At 40.6% G+C, this 16,840-nt stretch overlaps 1 protein-coding gene across 1 annotated transcript in view; it reads left to right on the forward strand.

Annotated features, from left to right (window-relative positions):
- dnah7 (dynein, axonemal, heavy chain 7) overlaps positions 1–16,840 on the forward strand; it is a 98,413-nt gene that overhangs the window by 70,535 nt on the left and 11,038 nt on the right. Inside the window, exons 50-62 of the mRNA XM_058391491.1 lie at positions 72–262; positions 5,135–5,268; positions 6,448–6,783; positions 7,846–7,972; positions 9,486–9,680; positions 9,848–9,940; positions 10,041–10,217; positions 12,116–12,277; positions 13,044–13,244; positions 13,456–13,617; positions 15,117–15,302; positions 15,869–16,006; positions 16,589–16,819. Coding sequence (XP_058247474.1) covers positions 72–262; positions 5,135–5,268; positions 6,448–6,783; positions 7,846–7,972; positions 9,486–9,680; positions 9,848–9,940; positions 10,041–10,217; positions 12,116–12,277; positions 13,044–13,244; positions 13,456–13,617; positions 15,117–15,302; positions 15,869–16,006; positions 16,589–16,819 — 2,333 coding nt within the window. The remainder of the gene's footprint in view (positions 1–71; positions 263–5,134; positions 5,269–6,447; positions 6,784–7,845; positions 7,973–9,485; positions 9,681–9,847; positions 9,941–10,040; positions 10,218–12,115; positions 12,278–13,043; positions 13,245–13,455; positions 13,618–15,116; positions 15,303–15,868; positions 16,007–16,588; positions 16,820–16,840) is intronic.

Consider the following 16,840-nt stretch of genomic DNA (forward strand, 5'->3'; position numbering starts at 1 on the left):
CATGATGACAGTTAATTTTGAAAAAAAAATGAAGTTTTACTGCCACACACAGTGTCAAATTTGCCTTCCAGTGCTGCTGGAAAATGTGGGCGAGGAGCTGGACCCCATCCTGGAGCCTCTGCTGCTGAAGCAGACCTTTAAGCAGGGCGGGAGTGTGTGCATCCGCCTGGGAGACTCCACCATCGAGTACGCGCCGGACTTCCGCTTCTACATCACCACAAAGCTGCGCAACCCTCACTATCTGCCAGAAACGTCAGTCAAGGTGGGGTTTAAACTCACACACACAAACACACACATACACACACAGTTTTGTACCTGTATCTGTATCTGTATCTTACCACTCAGCAGATACCAGGGTAAAATGTTATTCAGAGGAAGGAAGAAAAATAAAGCACAGTACAGCATGTTCTAATTCAGATACTGACACACACACACACACACACAGATAGCTTGGATGTAGTCTAGTAATGAAAGACTGCCCTCTCCAAACTACAATACAGCATTAGAGACAAAAGCCTGCACAAGTGCTGAAAGTAACTTAAAGCTATGGTACTGCTATTTGCCCCCCAAAACACACGCAAATACCCACCACCACTTCCACCACCACCACTACCCTGCACTCTGCCCTTTTTGCCGTCTACTAGATAAAAGAGAAAAGATCATTGTTGGAGATCATAATAGTGGCTCTCACTGCTTTCAAAGCTGAGCAGTTTGTTTGGGTCTCTAACATCTAAAGTTGATATCACCACTTTCACACACGTGCACCACACAGACACACACCACATGCTGCCATACTACCTATACATCTGCGTTCATCCATACTTTATTAAACCGAATCGTCTCGAATGTATAGATGGTTGCTGTTGCAGAAAGGACATTCCCTTCTGAGTCTGGTTCCTCTCAAGGTTTCTTCCTCATATCATCTCAGGGAGTTTTTCCTCACCAACATTTAAAAAGGTTAAAAGGTTAAAAAAGAAGGCAGGTTGCCATGAAGTACAAGGGAAATGACATGCGAGTGTTTCAGTGCTCAGTTCTCACAGAACTGGGGTGCTCTCACATGCTGCACCTCTCTGCGAATAACTTTATATAGACGCAGATAATGGGTTAAATGCCATGAAGACACTTTCACAGGATATCAGGATAAGACACTGTTTCTTCGCAGCACAGTTTGTCATCTGCTTTGCTTTGATTATCAATCATAAAATACGCCCCAATCGCACTCATTTCCTGCCATCTGTTCCATAACACAACCACCACTAGACGTCACACAGGATCACGTGATATCAGTATCAGAGCACTGGAGCATCAGACCAGTATGCATCCTTGTTTAAGGTTATGTTTTCTGTCTTGGAAAGTCACCAACTCTGTGTCTTTTCTCTCACTAGAGACTCCTTCCATAACTGTAACACTTTTTTAAATTAATTTTTTATTTTTAATTGTTATTAAAATATATGGAGTGTCCACCATTCACAAGTCTCTGGGAAAGAGTTGTTACTATAGAAACAACTGAGTGAATTAATATAAACCACTGATATTCTCTCTCTCTCTCTCTCTCCTCTGTATATATATATATATATATATATATATATATATATATATATATATATATATATATATATATATATATATATATATATATATACACACTATATATATATATACATATACACACTATATATATATATATATATATAAAAGTATTCGCTCACCCATCCAAATAATCAGAATCAGGTGTTCCAATCACTTCCATGGCCACAGGTGTATGAAATCAAGCACCTAGGCATGCAGACTGTTTTTACAAACATTTGTGAAAGAATGGGTCACTCTCAGGAGCTCAGTGAATTCCAGCGTGGAACTGTGATAGGATGCCACCTGTGCAACAAATCCAGTCGTGAAATTTCCTCGCTCCTAAATATTCCACAGTCAACTGTCAGCTGTATTATAAGAATGTGGAAGTGTTTGGGAACGACAGCAACTCAGCCACAAAGTGGTAGGCCACGTAAACTGACGGAGCGGGGTCAGCGGATGCTGAGGCGCATAGTGCGAAGAGGTCGCCAACTTTCTGCAGAGACAATCGCTACAGACCTCCAAACTTCATGTGGCCTTCAGATTAGCTCAAGAACAGTGCGCAGAGAGCTTCATGGAATGGGTTTCCATGGCCGAGCAGCTGCATCCAAGCCATACATCACCAAGTGCAATGCAAAGCGTCGGATGCAGTGGTGTAAAGCACGCTGCCACTGGACTCTAGAGCAGTGGAGACGCGTTCTCTGGAGTGACGAATCGCACTTCTCCATCTGGCAATCTGATGGACGAGTCTGGGTTTGGTGGTTGCCAGGAGAACGGTACTTGTCTGACTGCATTGTGCCAAGTGTAAAGATTGGTAGAGGGGGGATTATGGTGTGGGGTTGTTTTTCAGGAGCTGGGCTTGGCCCCTTAGTTCCAGTGAAAGGAACTCTGAATGCTTCAGCATACCAAGACATTTTGGACAATTCCATGCTCCCAACTTTGTGAGAACAGTTTGGAGCTGGCCCCTTCCTCTTCCAACATGACTGTGCACCAGTGCACAAAGCAAGGTCCATAAAGACATGGATGACAGAGTCTGGTGTGGATGAACTTGACTGGCCTGCACAGAGTCCTGACCTCAACCCGATAGAACACCTTTGGGATGAATTAGAGCGGAGACTGAGAGCCAGGCCTTCTTGTCCAACATCAGTGTGTGACCTCACAAATGCGCTTCTGGAAGAATGGTCAAAAATTCCCATAAACACACTCCTAAACCTTGTGGACAGCCTTCCCAGAAGAGTTGAAGCTGTTATAGCTGCAAAGGGTGGACCGACGTCATATTGAACCCTATGGATTAGGAATGGGATGTCACTTAAGTTCATATGCGAGTCAAGGCAGGTGAGCGAATACTTTTGGCAATATAGTGTATATATATATATATATGTGTGTGTGTATATATATATATATATATATATATATATATATATATATCTAACCAGATTTAATCATTCTTTAATATTGTCATGTTTTTTGTTAACACATACTGTAGTTGGTCAGGACAGGAGGTCCTAATGTTTCGGGTCATCTGTGTACATTACAAGCATATGGTTCATTTAAATAAAAAAATGTGTGCGTGATCAAGATAGCCAGGATAGACCCATTTATTTTTAGATACTCTCATTTCTCAGATGAAACTGATAAAACCGTGCTTTAATTTCTGCTATCTCGTCTCGCTAGTGGACTGTGCAGAAAGCAGAACGAGGATAAGTATGAGAAATTGTTGTAGATAAACCCAAATGGAGCGAGGCATTAGCTCTGGATGTTTGTAATAAAGCCCCATGCAAGATCATGCTGATCTATTTTGCATAAATGCTGCGTGTTCCCGTCTGAGGCAGCAACACACAGCTGCAGGGAACAGGTGTTTGTGTGTGTGTGTGTGTGTGTGTGCACACCCCTAATGAATTAGCTTCTCCCTAGCAAACAGATGCAGAGATATTTCATGCAGCGAGCTGTCTCTGTCTTCATCTGTCATGAATAATAAGACTTAGAATATCTGATGTGCTCAAATACGCATTCCCGTTTCCTCGTATTCCCAAAGACACGCACGATTTCTATTTCTAAATAAAGGTGCATCAGGAATCTTTGGAAACACTTCATGAATCGTTCTGTGTGAGTATTAACCTCCTTCCAAATTGAAAGGATTATGTAGCACTGAAGCATTCACGCGTGTTCTCTGCAAAGAGCTGCAGCGTGCCGGAAGCCAGGATGAGATGTGAGATCTTACAAATCTCAGGATTCTACATTCAATTGAATTTATTTTAGAATGTTTTTTATAGCACTATTCCTTTTTCCAGCATGAGAGAAAACTAACAGACACAAAGACAAAATGAATCTTTACATCATCTTCGGTTTTTCAGGCTCTTTTTTATATTCAGTCTTGTGTTAAGGCCCTGCCAATGTGACAGTGAGGCATTTGATTGGCTTTTAATAGTGAAAAACAGACAACAAAATCGACAACAAATCTCCTGAAACAAGAGTTAATCATGATCGTTGTCTGGGGCATTATTTCACTCGACAGGCATTAAGTCAAGCACCTTCTTCTCTTTCACATCTGGAATCTATTGCATACAATCAGGCAGCTGCAAACATAAATAAATAAATTTTGTGTATTTATGTGTATTTTCCAATGGTTGCTAAACTCTAAGGAACAAATCAAAAACTCTAAAGTAATATCAGCTACAGGTTACAGATTTGACTCATGCTTCTTTTAGCAATGCACATAAATATTTTTCCATACATAATATGCTCAAAAGTATGTGCACCCCTGATCATAACATCCATGTGTGCTTTTTCACACAATTGCATAAAATGTCTCTATGTGCCGTGGCTGTACAGTTTCCCTTCACTGGAAATAAGAGACTTTAACAGTGATCCACCATGACATTGCCCCCGTGCACAAAGCACAGAGCTCCATGAAGACATGGTGTGGAGGTTAAGATTGAGGTGGAAGAAATCGAGTGTCCTGCACAGAGCTCTGACTCTGACTCTGACTCAACCCCACTGAAGACCTTTAGAATAAACTGGAACACTGACTGAACCCTAGACTTCTTCACTCTTACAACATCAGAGTCTGATCTCACTAATGCTCTTGTAGCTGAATGATCACCAATCCCCACAGCCACGCTTCAACATTTAGTGGAAAACCTTTCCAGAATAATGGAGCTTATTATAAGCATGAAGGGGAATACATCTGGAATGAGTTGGAACAAGCACATGTAAGTGTGATGGTCAGGGGTGCACAAACTTCTGTAACCATTTGACCAGAACCGTTACTTAAGATTGTTGTAAATTACCTCACCTAAAGGAAAAAACATCTGAATGAGAATCTTTGCTTGTGTGTAGTTTTAAAATAAGTTAAGTCCATTCTCTGTGTGGAAACACTGCTTTTAAACTAATTTTCTGAGATACAGTGACTCTGTGCATTCTAAATATTAAGGAATGTTTTAGCCAGAGACTCACACAGCAACAGCAACATGAGTAAATAGTGAAAGACACCAAACTTGAGCATGCAATCTGATATAAGGAATCTTCCTGTGCCCTTGATTTGTCTAAATTCACTTTGGACGTTTAGGTAACCCTTCTGAACTTCATGATAACGCCTGAAGGAATGCAAGACCAACTGCTTGGCATCGTTGTGGCTAGAGAGAGACCAGACCTAGAAGAGGAAAAACAAGACCTCATCCTGAAGGGAGCGAAAAACAAAAGGTATGACTGCAGATAACCTTTATTTGTCGTTAGTTCGATCATTTCTGTCAAATTTGACACAAGTTGTTTTGTGGAAGATTCTATGAGTTTCTATGAGAGTGACTGAGCTCACTTGAACTGGGAGCAGTTTAGGATAGTGGACTTGTTGTAAATCTTTCTTAATGAGATTCACCAGACGTGAGATGAGGGAAGAATCAAGAGAATAAAAGACAGGAGATTTCATGCATGCAGACAGGCTGTACTGTCTATAGTCTAAACATGAGTTGAAAGCTGAGGTTTAAATGTAAAGGACACACTCAAGACTATATAGATAATGCTCAAGGCTAACATGTACTGTATACATTATGCTGTATATGTAAGCAAAAAATCACAGTGAATTGACCTAAAATTATTAAATTATGTATCTTTGCACCAATTGAAAATAATCCTACAATTTCTCCTTTAAGCTTCATATACTATCCTACATACTATAACACTGGCCAGGTGATTATCCATCTACATTTTGCAAAAATAAGGAGAGAACTACCCTTTTTTATCTGCATATCTACATACAGTAAGTAATAACAGGCCTAACAGGAGTCAACATACTGCAACTGTAGATAAAGACTGTACAGATAATAAAATGAGAATAATACTTAAAAAACATGAACAAGGACAAAAACATCAGGAGTGAACCAAGGACATGCATCAGGAGAAAGTAAAAATTACACTGATCTGAAATGATTAAATTATGAATCTGTCATCAAAAAATAAAGGAGTCCCACAGATTTGGATCATCTAGATGTTTGGCTGACTTATCAAACCGCTTAAGAGTATACCTGCACAAAAAAAACAGGTTCATGAGGTGTCGAGACGAATCAGACGCATTCGCTTAGAGAAATTTTTGCGAGAAAATTGTGCTTGTAAAGGGGCCAGAATTAAAATTGTGACTCATATCACATAACTGGAAAATAATCAATGTGTTAAACTAACATCAGGGAGCATTACATCATTTTATTATTGATTATTTTCCTATACCAGCACATCTCTGACGTGTTATATTTATTCATAACCAATAACACTCGTCTCTGATAAACCACAATAAAAGATTTCATTCACCTTAAAAGGTGTGTTGTGACTTGACTGGATCTAAGAGTCTGGCTTCGTGACATTCCTGATAATTCCTTCCTCATCCTGAAGGCAGCTTCAAGAGATCGAAGACAAGATCCTGGAAGTACTCTCTGCGTCTAAAGGAAACATCCTGGAGGACGAGTCAGCTGTCCAGATTCTCTCTTCCTCCAAAGTGCTGGCCAATGAAATCTCAGAGAAGCAGGCTGTGGCTGAGGTGATGGAGAGAAAGATCGATAAAACACGTATGGGCTACACACCCATCGCAGTCCATTCAGCCATCTTGTTCTTCTCCATTGCTGACCTGGCCAACATTGAGCCCATGTACCAGTACTCGCTCGGTTGGTTCATCAATCTCTTTATCCTGTCCATCGACAACTCGGACAAGAGCGAGGTTCTGGAGCAGAGGTGTGAAGCTACTTCAGTTGTTTAAAAGAAATTTTGTGTATTTTGCCAATGGTTTGTGTAAGTAGTCATTGTCCTGAATATTATGTTAATACATCAGGGTCGATGGTTTAGCATGCTTCTCTGAGCCTTTTGAGGACAATAATCTGGACAGACATGATGGATTGGTTATTTTTGGTATAAATTATATTTTTGAAGATATGCTCTTGCACACATGACTCTCTGCATGAGATCAGATTTAATTCAAAATAAGGAGGAAAAAAAAACACTGGTTGAAATGAACCATCAGTTTTTACACAGCTGCTGTTTCTCCACCATTTTAAACTTCCAAGAATCATACAGATCATGCATTGTAGCAGTATTGGAAAATTCTTAGTTTTTAACCACCAGGACATTTCTGCCCAGTCATTATCACCACTTAGCAGTCTCAATCCACTATAAAAGTTTGACTTCACTACTTGCCAGCTCAGGCCACTAAGCACACTAACATCAGAGCTAAAGAAATTCCGAGCCTCTATAAATAGCATAACAGACTGGTGCATTAAATCATAACGACACTTTCAACAAAATCCTTTATTATATATTTGTCCAATCCAGTATTTTTATTTGTTCAACATTATCTCCTTGCTTTCGTGCGAGATTAAAATCACTGCTTAAAAAATTCTAATGAACATTTTTGTGTCAGGAAAAAAACAGTAGTCAGAAGTTAATGGTTTTTTGTATCACGTAGCTTTGAAAGACATTGGAATGGACACATGGCTTAACACGAAACGCAAGTTTAAATAGTTTATTAATTTGTAGTTCAACTAGTAACAAAGCACAAACAATGTAAAGATGCTGAAATTTAAAAGCTTTATGAAAAGCATTAAGCTACAGAGGGGATGCTGAGCTTATATCAGCATGATGGACTTTTAACTATTTGTCCAAATTTTATTAAAATAATGAATCAGCACGTATTAGTAACAGTAAGTAGTGTATTTTTAATACCACTGCACAAAATTAGAGAATAATTTAATTCTTTATTCTTTCTTCCTTGCCTATTTGTGTGTGTGTGTGTGTGCCCAGATTGCAGATCCTAAGAGACCACTTCACTTACTCGCTATATGTCAATGTTTGCCGATCACTCTTTGAGAAAGACAAGCTGCTTTTCTCCTTCTGCCTCACTGTCAACCTGCTTAAACACGACAGGCTTGTGAGTGCCGCCTTTCCACAGCTACACCAAATACCTGCACAAGATGCTCACAAAATGGTATTAGAGAAGCCGGTCTCCTGTCTGATAGATAAAATGAACATGAAAGTCACTGCAGTTAATATTACATGCACAATAACGACCTGAATCCATTACTAATCATATATTCTCATGGAACACATCAGATCTAGCCTACAGTTAACCTAATAACACTTTTTTATAAAATAATGCCTGCCATTTTACATTATGTAGGATAAAGGCAGTATTTTAAAAGAACGCCTGATTATTTGGATCTTTTTCAATGTTTTATGATCTAAAGATTTGAATCTGTGAATCCTTTCTCCATGTTTTATTGAACGTCTTGTAGTGAACACGCGTTTCAGTCACAAAAACTAGTTCTTTAGTGAGAGACTCCTCTGCAACATGATAATACATAGCCCAGAGCCATAAACACAGCATAAAATGTGCACTTTGCTGAAAAGAAAAACATTTTTGAGGATCAATTCCCTATGTGAAAAGACTCAGCAGTCTAGATTTTTTTTTCCATGCAACCTCCAAATGCTTCCTGGTGAAAACATACAGTACGTCTTGTCATGCTCACTTACAAACCAGATTAATGAAGTAACTCTGGTATTATGTTCATACCCTGAAACTTGATGACAGAAATAATATAAAGGAATAAGGAATAAAATATAAAATAAGAAGGGAATAAAATATACATACAATATATAAAATATCACAGAGAGATGCATTATTTTCAGTTATTCTGCTTAGGCTACAGTGACTTGTGGAGCATCAGGTCTTGTACACGTCTCTGTGTACGAGGCGTTACTAAGAAACAATGTATTTAATTATATTGTCTTCATGATATGAAATATCTATTAAAAACAAGCACATTAATAGAAACCTGTCTTTAATGGAACTAGTCTAAAGTATTGCACATCTTCCGACCAATCAGCTTGAAGAATTTGACTGCTGTTAGATAGTTATAGTGTACTTTTCTATAATATGTATATGTTCATTAGACATTTGTTTGATGTAAAAGAAAACACATTGAATATGTTCCTGGTGCTGATTGGTATTCCATTTCAACACATTAGACATTATAACAGGCAGGTTTTGCTGCTAAAATAATAATAAAATGTTAGAGCAACGCAGCTAGTTAGCGATCCCCAAACTTACAGGCCATGAAAATTGGAAATTGGGAATCTAATCTGAGTGGACTAAAGCACTGCTGTGTCACTGTAAGCAGGTAGACAAATAGCATTATGGATAATGTAGGAAACTGGGCACCATGTCAAGGAATGAAGTACAAAACTCCACTAAATTTCATTATAGAATAAATCTAAGACTAGACATGTTAAGTATTTATCAAGATCAGTATACATGTTCAGAGATTCCTCTCATGTTATTTAAGCAATATAATAAACCAAACAAACCAATATAATCTGGATTTGAAATTATATATGACTTTTTTTCATAATCCCATTTCGGGGTTCTGTGCATCATGGCATAGATTGATGAGAACGAGTGGCGTTTTCTGCTGACTGGTGGCGTGGGTCTGGATAACCCGCACATCAATCCCTTCATGTGGCTGCCCAAGAAATCCTGGGATGAGATCTGCCGCCTGGACGAGCTGGAGTGCTTCAAGGGCCTGTGCAAGGATATGACACGCCTGAAAGATGGCTGGAAAGAAGTATACGACAGCAAGGTGTGTTTGATAAACTCCTACAAAATAGTAGAGATACTGAGCTTATCTACTAGTTTCCTTATTGGACCTGAAGGAACAGTATGCATGATAACTCTGTTAGGTTGTTAAAGCAAGGCCATTTTGGTGTAACTGAGAGCTGAGTGTGTAAATGTGTGTGTTTTACATAGGATCCTCATCACACACCTTTTCCTGGAGACTGGCAGGAAAAACTGGGACAATTTCAGAGAATGTTGGTCATACGCTGCCTGAGACCAGACAAGGTGAAAGAATCACATTCATCTCTCGACACTGAGTTTCATATACTTTATGAGTGCTAAACCTATGTACATGCTCTTCTTTTTGCTCCTTGTCTTTCTCCAGGTCATTCCCATGGTCCAGGAGTTTGTGTCAAAAAGCTTGGGATCCCAATTTATCGAGGTGCCCCCCTTTAACCTGGGGAATGCTTTTGGAGACAGTCACTGCTGTGCTCCTCTCATCTTCATCCTCTCACCAGGCTCCGACCCCATGGCAGCTCTGTTGAAGTTTGGAGACGAGAAGGTTAAACATGTTTATTCATAGGCTAACTTCATCTGCTTTTTAAACTGGTTGAATTCTCAAATCTGATTGGTCAGAAGATTCATTTTCACAGCAGAGGTTTAAGCTTATTTTATGTTATTGCTTCTGTAGTAATATTCAGACGGACTTGTATAACAGACACTGCACGTAATATATGACTAACAATAAAACAAAACAAAAAAGGCATTGTTTGCTATCTAATAAAGAAAAACATATTTGTTGAAGATGTGTGTGTAGTTTCAGTAAGTTTGCTAACTTGGACATTCCACAGCAATAAATGGATAAAAAGCACAAAATGTCTTTCATTCATATACACTATATTGCCAAAAGTATTCGCTCACCTGCCTTGACTCGCATATGAACTTAAGTGACATCCCATTCCTAATCCATAGGGTTCAATATGACGTCGGTCCACCCTTTGCAGCTATAACAGCTTCAACTCTTCTGGGAAGGCTGTCCACAAGGTTTAGGAGTGTGTTTATGGGAAATTTTAACCATTCTTCCAGAAGCGCATTTGTGAGGTCACACACTGATTTGGACGAAAAGGTCTGGCTCTCAGTCTCCGCTCTAATTCATCCCAAAGGTGTTCTATCGGGTTGAGGTCAGGACTCTGTGCAGGCCAGTCAAGTTCATCCACACTAGACTCTGTCATCCATGTCTTTATGGACCTTGCTTTGTGCACTGGTGCACAGTCATGTTGGAAGAGGAAGGGGCCAGCTCCAAACTGTTCCCACAAAGTTGGGAGCATGGAATTGTCCAAAATGTCTTGGTATGCTGAAGCATTCAGAATTCCTTTCACTGGAACTAAGGGGCCAAGCCCAGCTCCTGAAAAACAACCCCACACCATAATCCCCTCCACCAAACTTTACACTTGGCACAATGCAGTCAGACAAGTACCGTTCTCCTGGCAACCGCCAAACCCAGACTCGTCCATCAGATTGCCAAATGGAGAAGCGCGATTCGTCACTCCAGAGAACGCGTCTCCACTGCTCTAGAGTCCAGTGGCGACGTGCTTTACACCACTGCATCCGACGCTTTGCATTGCACTTGGTGATGTATGGCTTGGATGCAGCTGCTCGGCCATGGAAACCCATTCCATGAAGCTCTCTGCGCACTGTTCTTGAGCTAATCTGAAGGCCTCATGAAGTTTGGAGGTCTGTAGCGATTGACTCTGCAGATGGTCTACAGACTCTGCAGTTGGTGACCTCTTCGCACTATGCGCCTCAGCATCCGCTGACCCCGCTCCGTCAGTTTACGTGGCCTACCACTTTGTGGCTGAGTTGCTGTCGTTCCCAAACACTTCCACGTTCTTATAATACAGCTGACAGTAGACTGTGGAATATTTAGGAGCGAGGAAATTTCACGACTGGATTTGTTGCACAGGTGGCATCCTATCACAGTTCCACGCTGGAATTCACTGAGCTCCTGAGAGCGACCCATTCTTTCACAAATGTTTGTAAAAACAGTCTGCATACCTAGGTGCTTGATTTTATACACCTGTGGCCATGGAAGTGATTGGAACACCTGATTCTGGTTATTTGGATGGGTGAGCGAATACTTTTGGCAATATAGTGTATTAATCAATGTAATTATTGGCAAATCACTGTGCTATAGGGAAAAAAACCTTTGTAATGAGGTGTTACAGGAAAATATTCCACTTTTTGTGGATAACATTAACTCTACTTCATATCAGGCTGCATCATACCACTGCACCATAGATTATTTTCTCATAACTAAATTCCCTGTTGTTTCATTCCTTACATATTTAACCTTGTTTTTAAAGATGTTTCTTCATGCATAACTCATGACTTTATTGTATATCACTCAATAGTGTAACACTGTCATATTCTAAACACCGTACCTTTATGTGTTGCTCACAGGGCTTCACAGGGAACAAGCTGACCTCTCTGTCACTGGGCCAAGGCCAGGGTCCCATTGCCATGAAAATGATTGAGGTGGGAGTGAAGGAAGGCACCTGGGTGGTGCTGCAAAACTGCCACCTGGCCACATCCTGGATGGCCACGCTGGAACGGGTCTGCGAGGTAAAAATGGGCATGACGAAAACTGGAACTTGAAATATAATGATTAACAGCATTTGTCAGATGCCCTTATCCAGATAGACTAACTTTTAACTGAGCAGTTGAGTGTTAAGGGCCTTGCTCAAGGGCCAAGGAGTGGCAACTCATGTAGTCCCACAGCTTAACCACTGAGCTACCATATGTAGTTGCAGCATATTTTAGAAATTATTCATCATTACATTTGATAGTTGATTCAGCTACACATAAACTAGTTGTGAAAGTGGACATTGGTCATTAGAGTTTGTTGTATTAGTGCAAAAAGTACTTTTTTGTGTGTGTGGTGGTGTTGCTGGTATCGGTATACTCTGGTACAAGTCGTGGTTCTTGGAAGGAACTTCAAAACAAGCCTGTATATTCAGTGTATGAAGAAATTTCATTTCATTGTACGGCTTATCCGATCTATCCTTGGGAGCCTGTGCCTATCTCAGGCCACACACACTACAGGCAATTTATGTCTTTGGACTGTGGGAGGAAACCCACCAAGCACGGGGAGAATATGCAAAATCCACACATACAGTGAGCAGGAGCGAGACTTGAACCCAGGATGCTGGAGGTGTGAGGCAAACATGCGAACCACTAAGCCACTGTGCTGCCCTGTATGAAGAAAGAACCCGAGCAAAGATTTTGAATTATTTTCATTTTCAACATTCTTACGTATTTTCAGTTAATAAATCACAGAGCCTTTTTCTGTCCCAACCTATGAGTTTCTTTTGACTCTATTTTCCTCCAGGAGCTCAACCCAGACACCACTCATCCCGATTTCCGTCTGTGGCTAACCAGTTACCCGTCGCCTAACTTCCCTGTGGCCGTCCTTCAGAATGGTGTCAAGATGACAAACGAGGCCCCCAAGGGCTTGCGTTCCAACATCATCGGCTCCCTTTATATGAACCCCATCTCCGAACCGGAGTTCTTCAACAGCAACTTGAAGCCAGTGAGTCAGGAGTTATGGCAAGAAACAATGATGGAAAATCTGGGGTAGTGATTGAGAAAGTATGTGATAGAAGGATAAATGATGTAGCATGTAGGAAACTTTTCCAATTGGATGGGAACGTAGCTGATAGGGGGGTGCGGGATGATTTGTAAGAAGTTGTTTTCTTTATTCAGGTGTTTTATTGTTGATTGTGTGCATGTGTGTGTTTTAGGCTGTGTTCAAGAAACTCCTTTATGGCCTGTGTTTCTTTCATGCTCTTACCCAAGAGCGAAGGAAGTTTGGTCCCCTGGGCTGGAACATCCCCTATGAGTTCAACGAAACTGACTTGCGCATCTCTGTGCAACAGCTGCATATGTTTCTCGACCAGTATGAAGTGAGGACACACACACACACACACCATCCACATCGGCTCCTCTTTTCATACCTACATCGACCAATTCTCACCCGCCTGCACTCTATCACATGCACTCTTAACACAATCACTCTGTGTCTCCAACTTCATTTTCACGCACCCCGCCAATCCTTTCATAAGTCCCTCTGAAGAAGCATTAGAAAAAAAAAACCCTTGACATTTCCACAGCTTCAGAGGTGCCCTCCACTCTACTCTCACTATGCCTTTCAAAACAAGCACTCTGCATAAACTGATCAAGAACCCCCCGGAAAAAAACACGCTGACATTTCCTCCGTGACATTAGCAAGGGAAATTTCAGCAGGAAATGTCACGATCTGAGCGTCACCAGCTCCACCTTTTCATTTCTGAAAGCCCTCCGAAGTGTGCCGAACTTGCCAACTGACACCTGGCAGCGCAGCACATAATGAAAAGGGTCTTTGGTGTAAAAATGAGACAGCAGCACAGGTTGGTGCTTTTTTCCTAATCGAATGAGACAGTAGAGGAAAGGAGGCAGTGAGATGCTGCTTATCTGTTTTTTTTTTTCTTAATTTTTTTTCATCTGCTGAATGTACAGAATGATCTGAAAGTCAAATATTATTATAATAAAAAGTCTTCCAGTTCAAGTCAAAGTTGTAGAACATAGGAATGTATGACATTTATATATATATAGAAAAAAGGAAAAAAGCAACTCATTGTTACATTGATAGCATTGTAGTTTTATAAGAAGGAAACAGACCATCAGGACACAGACAGGTGACATATTAAAGAAAAAAAACAATGGCACTGACAGTTATGTCCTAATGGAAGATGGGAGTGGTCATATCCAGGATGACTCCTCGCCCATCCACAGGGCTCGTATGCCAAAACTTTCACACACCTGTGTGAACCGCAGTGTTAGACAGCACTGTCCATCACACCACCATCATCAAAACACCAGCTGAGGGAAGATCTTTTGGGAACGTGGTGTTCTAACGCACCTTTTTTTTTTTTTTTTACACCTTAGAAGAACATCTTCCTTCAATTTTCCACCTGTCTGTATATTTAACTGTCTCTCACTCAGGACATGATATCACTCTGTTCTCATGGCTCATGCACTCATCCTCATGCCGCAAGCACTGCTGAATATGAACGGCATAATAGAACAGCTGTCTAATTACAAATATTAGTTTAATTGCAAATCCTAAAAGGCATAAGTTATACTGTAGCAAAAACTGATTTTTATGCTTGTTATTGCATTCTAATGTAATCACGTAATATGAGGAGCGGTGGTTTAGATCGTGGGTCAATCTAAACTACAGGCATATCAGCAAAAACAATAGAAAATAACATATTGACATAAACCACACATCTTATAAGAATATAGGAATTTGATGAATAAAATCTTAGTAACTGGTTAATTTTACCCTGATGGACCCAATAAAAAAAACATACCAGTTCAGACTCCAGACTCTATGAGCTTCTGTTATTAATTTGTTTTCTAGGAAGTGCCATTCGAAGCACTGCGCTACATGACAGGAGAGTGTAACTATGGAGGACGTGTTACAGATGACTGGGACCGGCGAACTCTCCGCACCATCCTCTCCATCTTCTACAACAAAAAGATCATCGAAGATCCAGAGTACAAGTTCGACCCAAGTGGGATTTACTTCTCACCTCCTGAAGGGGATGTAAGGTCACACACACACACAAACACACACACGTCAGATCATGTAATGAAGTAAATGAACAATTAATACTAAACTTTGTTGTTGTTTTTTTCTCTCCACTCACTCGTTCACTCGTCTGCAGAATTGTGTCTTTCATTTAAGTAGCACACACACCCTAAATGAAAACTTATCATCAGAACTTGATGATCAAATGACTAAGAGATGTAACTCGCCCACACAATGCAAAACATATCATTTCTGCTTCACTTGCTCACTTGTTTTTTTTTTTTCCATTCCATTCCATAAAGTTCTGAAAATCATAACGAGCTCAGAGTTCAATAACTGTGCACGGTGGGATGCCACCAGTGGCCACTGCCTAATTTATTTGCGAGCACATGTATAATCTACGCTCAGTTTTTATTTGCCATTTTCTGCTGAAATCTTTTATTCATGAATGTTGATTTGCATAGTCATTATTATAAATGTCAGCGATCTCGTGGGTGGCGTGCTTTAAGTGCGCCATCGTTATTTAGTGTCTCCGTGTTCTGGATGCCTGCGTCAGGAAGTGTGTCTCGTTTCTTCCGCAGCATAATAGCTACGTGGAGTACACCAAATCACTCCCACTGTATCCATCGCCAGAAATCTTCGGCATGAACGCCAACGCTGACATCACCAAGGAGCAGGTGGAGACGCAGCTCCTGTTCGAGAGCATCCTGCTCACTCAGGTTTGATAGTGGACGAACTGCAATCACAGCATTCACAACTTAACACAATGCTGAATGTCATCAGTGTAAAAAATAAAACAATAATAAAACTGAGTGTAATTCTGACACAGAGACGTCAAATGTAAGAGACGGTGCTATGTTTACAATTCAGTTTCCAGCATAATGGCCTTTATTCATCAAATCAGGATGGATGTGTAAATGATGCTGACGGTTTGTAGTATGTAGATGGTATGCGATATTAATAATTGACAGTGCGAATGCTTTATTCATGATTTATTTCATTACTGCAACTGTTTCTTTGATGCATTTAAAGCTACCCTTGTTTTTATGTAACTAATGAAAAAGGGCTCCTATGTGCTGCTTGCTGTAATGTTAGTGAGCTGCTAATGATCCAGTTAGGCTCAGATAACTGATGACTGCAACTGGCACGCAATGGGATATGGGCAGAGAGACAACGATCTGAAACCTTGCATATCTTTCTGAGGGACTAGTCATTGCTTGTTTATTTGTGCATGTGCATCTTTTATCTCTGGGGAGTTCAGTCTATAAGTTCAGCCTTTCACCTTCACCTCTTCTTTCCAGTCTCGCGTGACGGGCGGCGACGCAAAATCCTCTGACGACATGGTGTATGAGGTGGCGGCGGACATTTTGAGCAAACTGCCACAGGACTTTGACACGGAGGTGGCCATGCGCAGGTTCCCCACCAGTTACAAGCAGAGCATGAACACAGTGCTGGTGCAGGAGATGGGCCGCTTCAACAAGCTGTTGCAGACCATCCGTGACTCATGTGTCAACATCCAGAAGGCCATCAAGGTCAGAACCATAAATAAACTT

Source organism: Hemibagrus wyckioides, linkage group LG06 (assembly GCF_019097595.1).
Source record: "Hemibagrus wyckioides isolate EC202008001 linkage group LG06, SWU_Hwy_1.0, whole genome shotgun sequence".
Lineage (NCBI taxonomy): Eukaryota > Metazoa > Chordata > Actinopteri > Siluriformes > Bagridae > Hemibagrus > Hemibagrus wyckioides.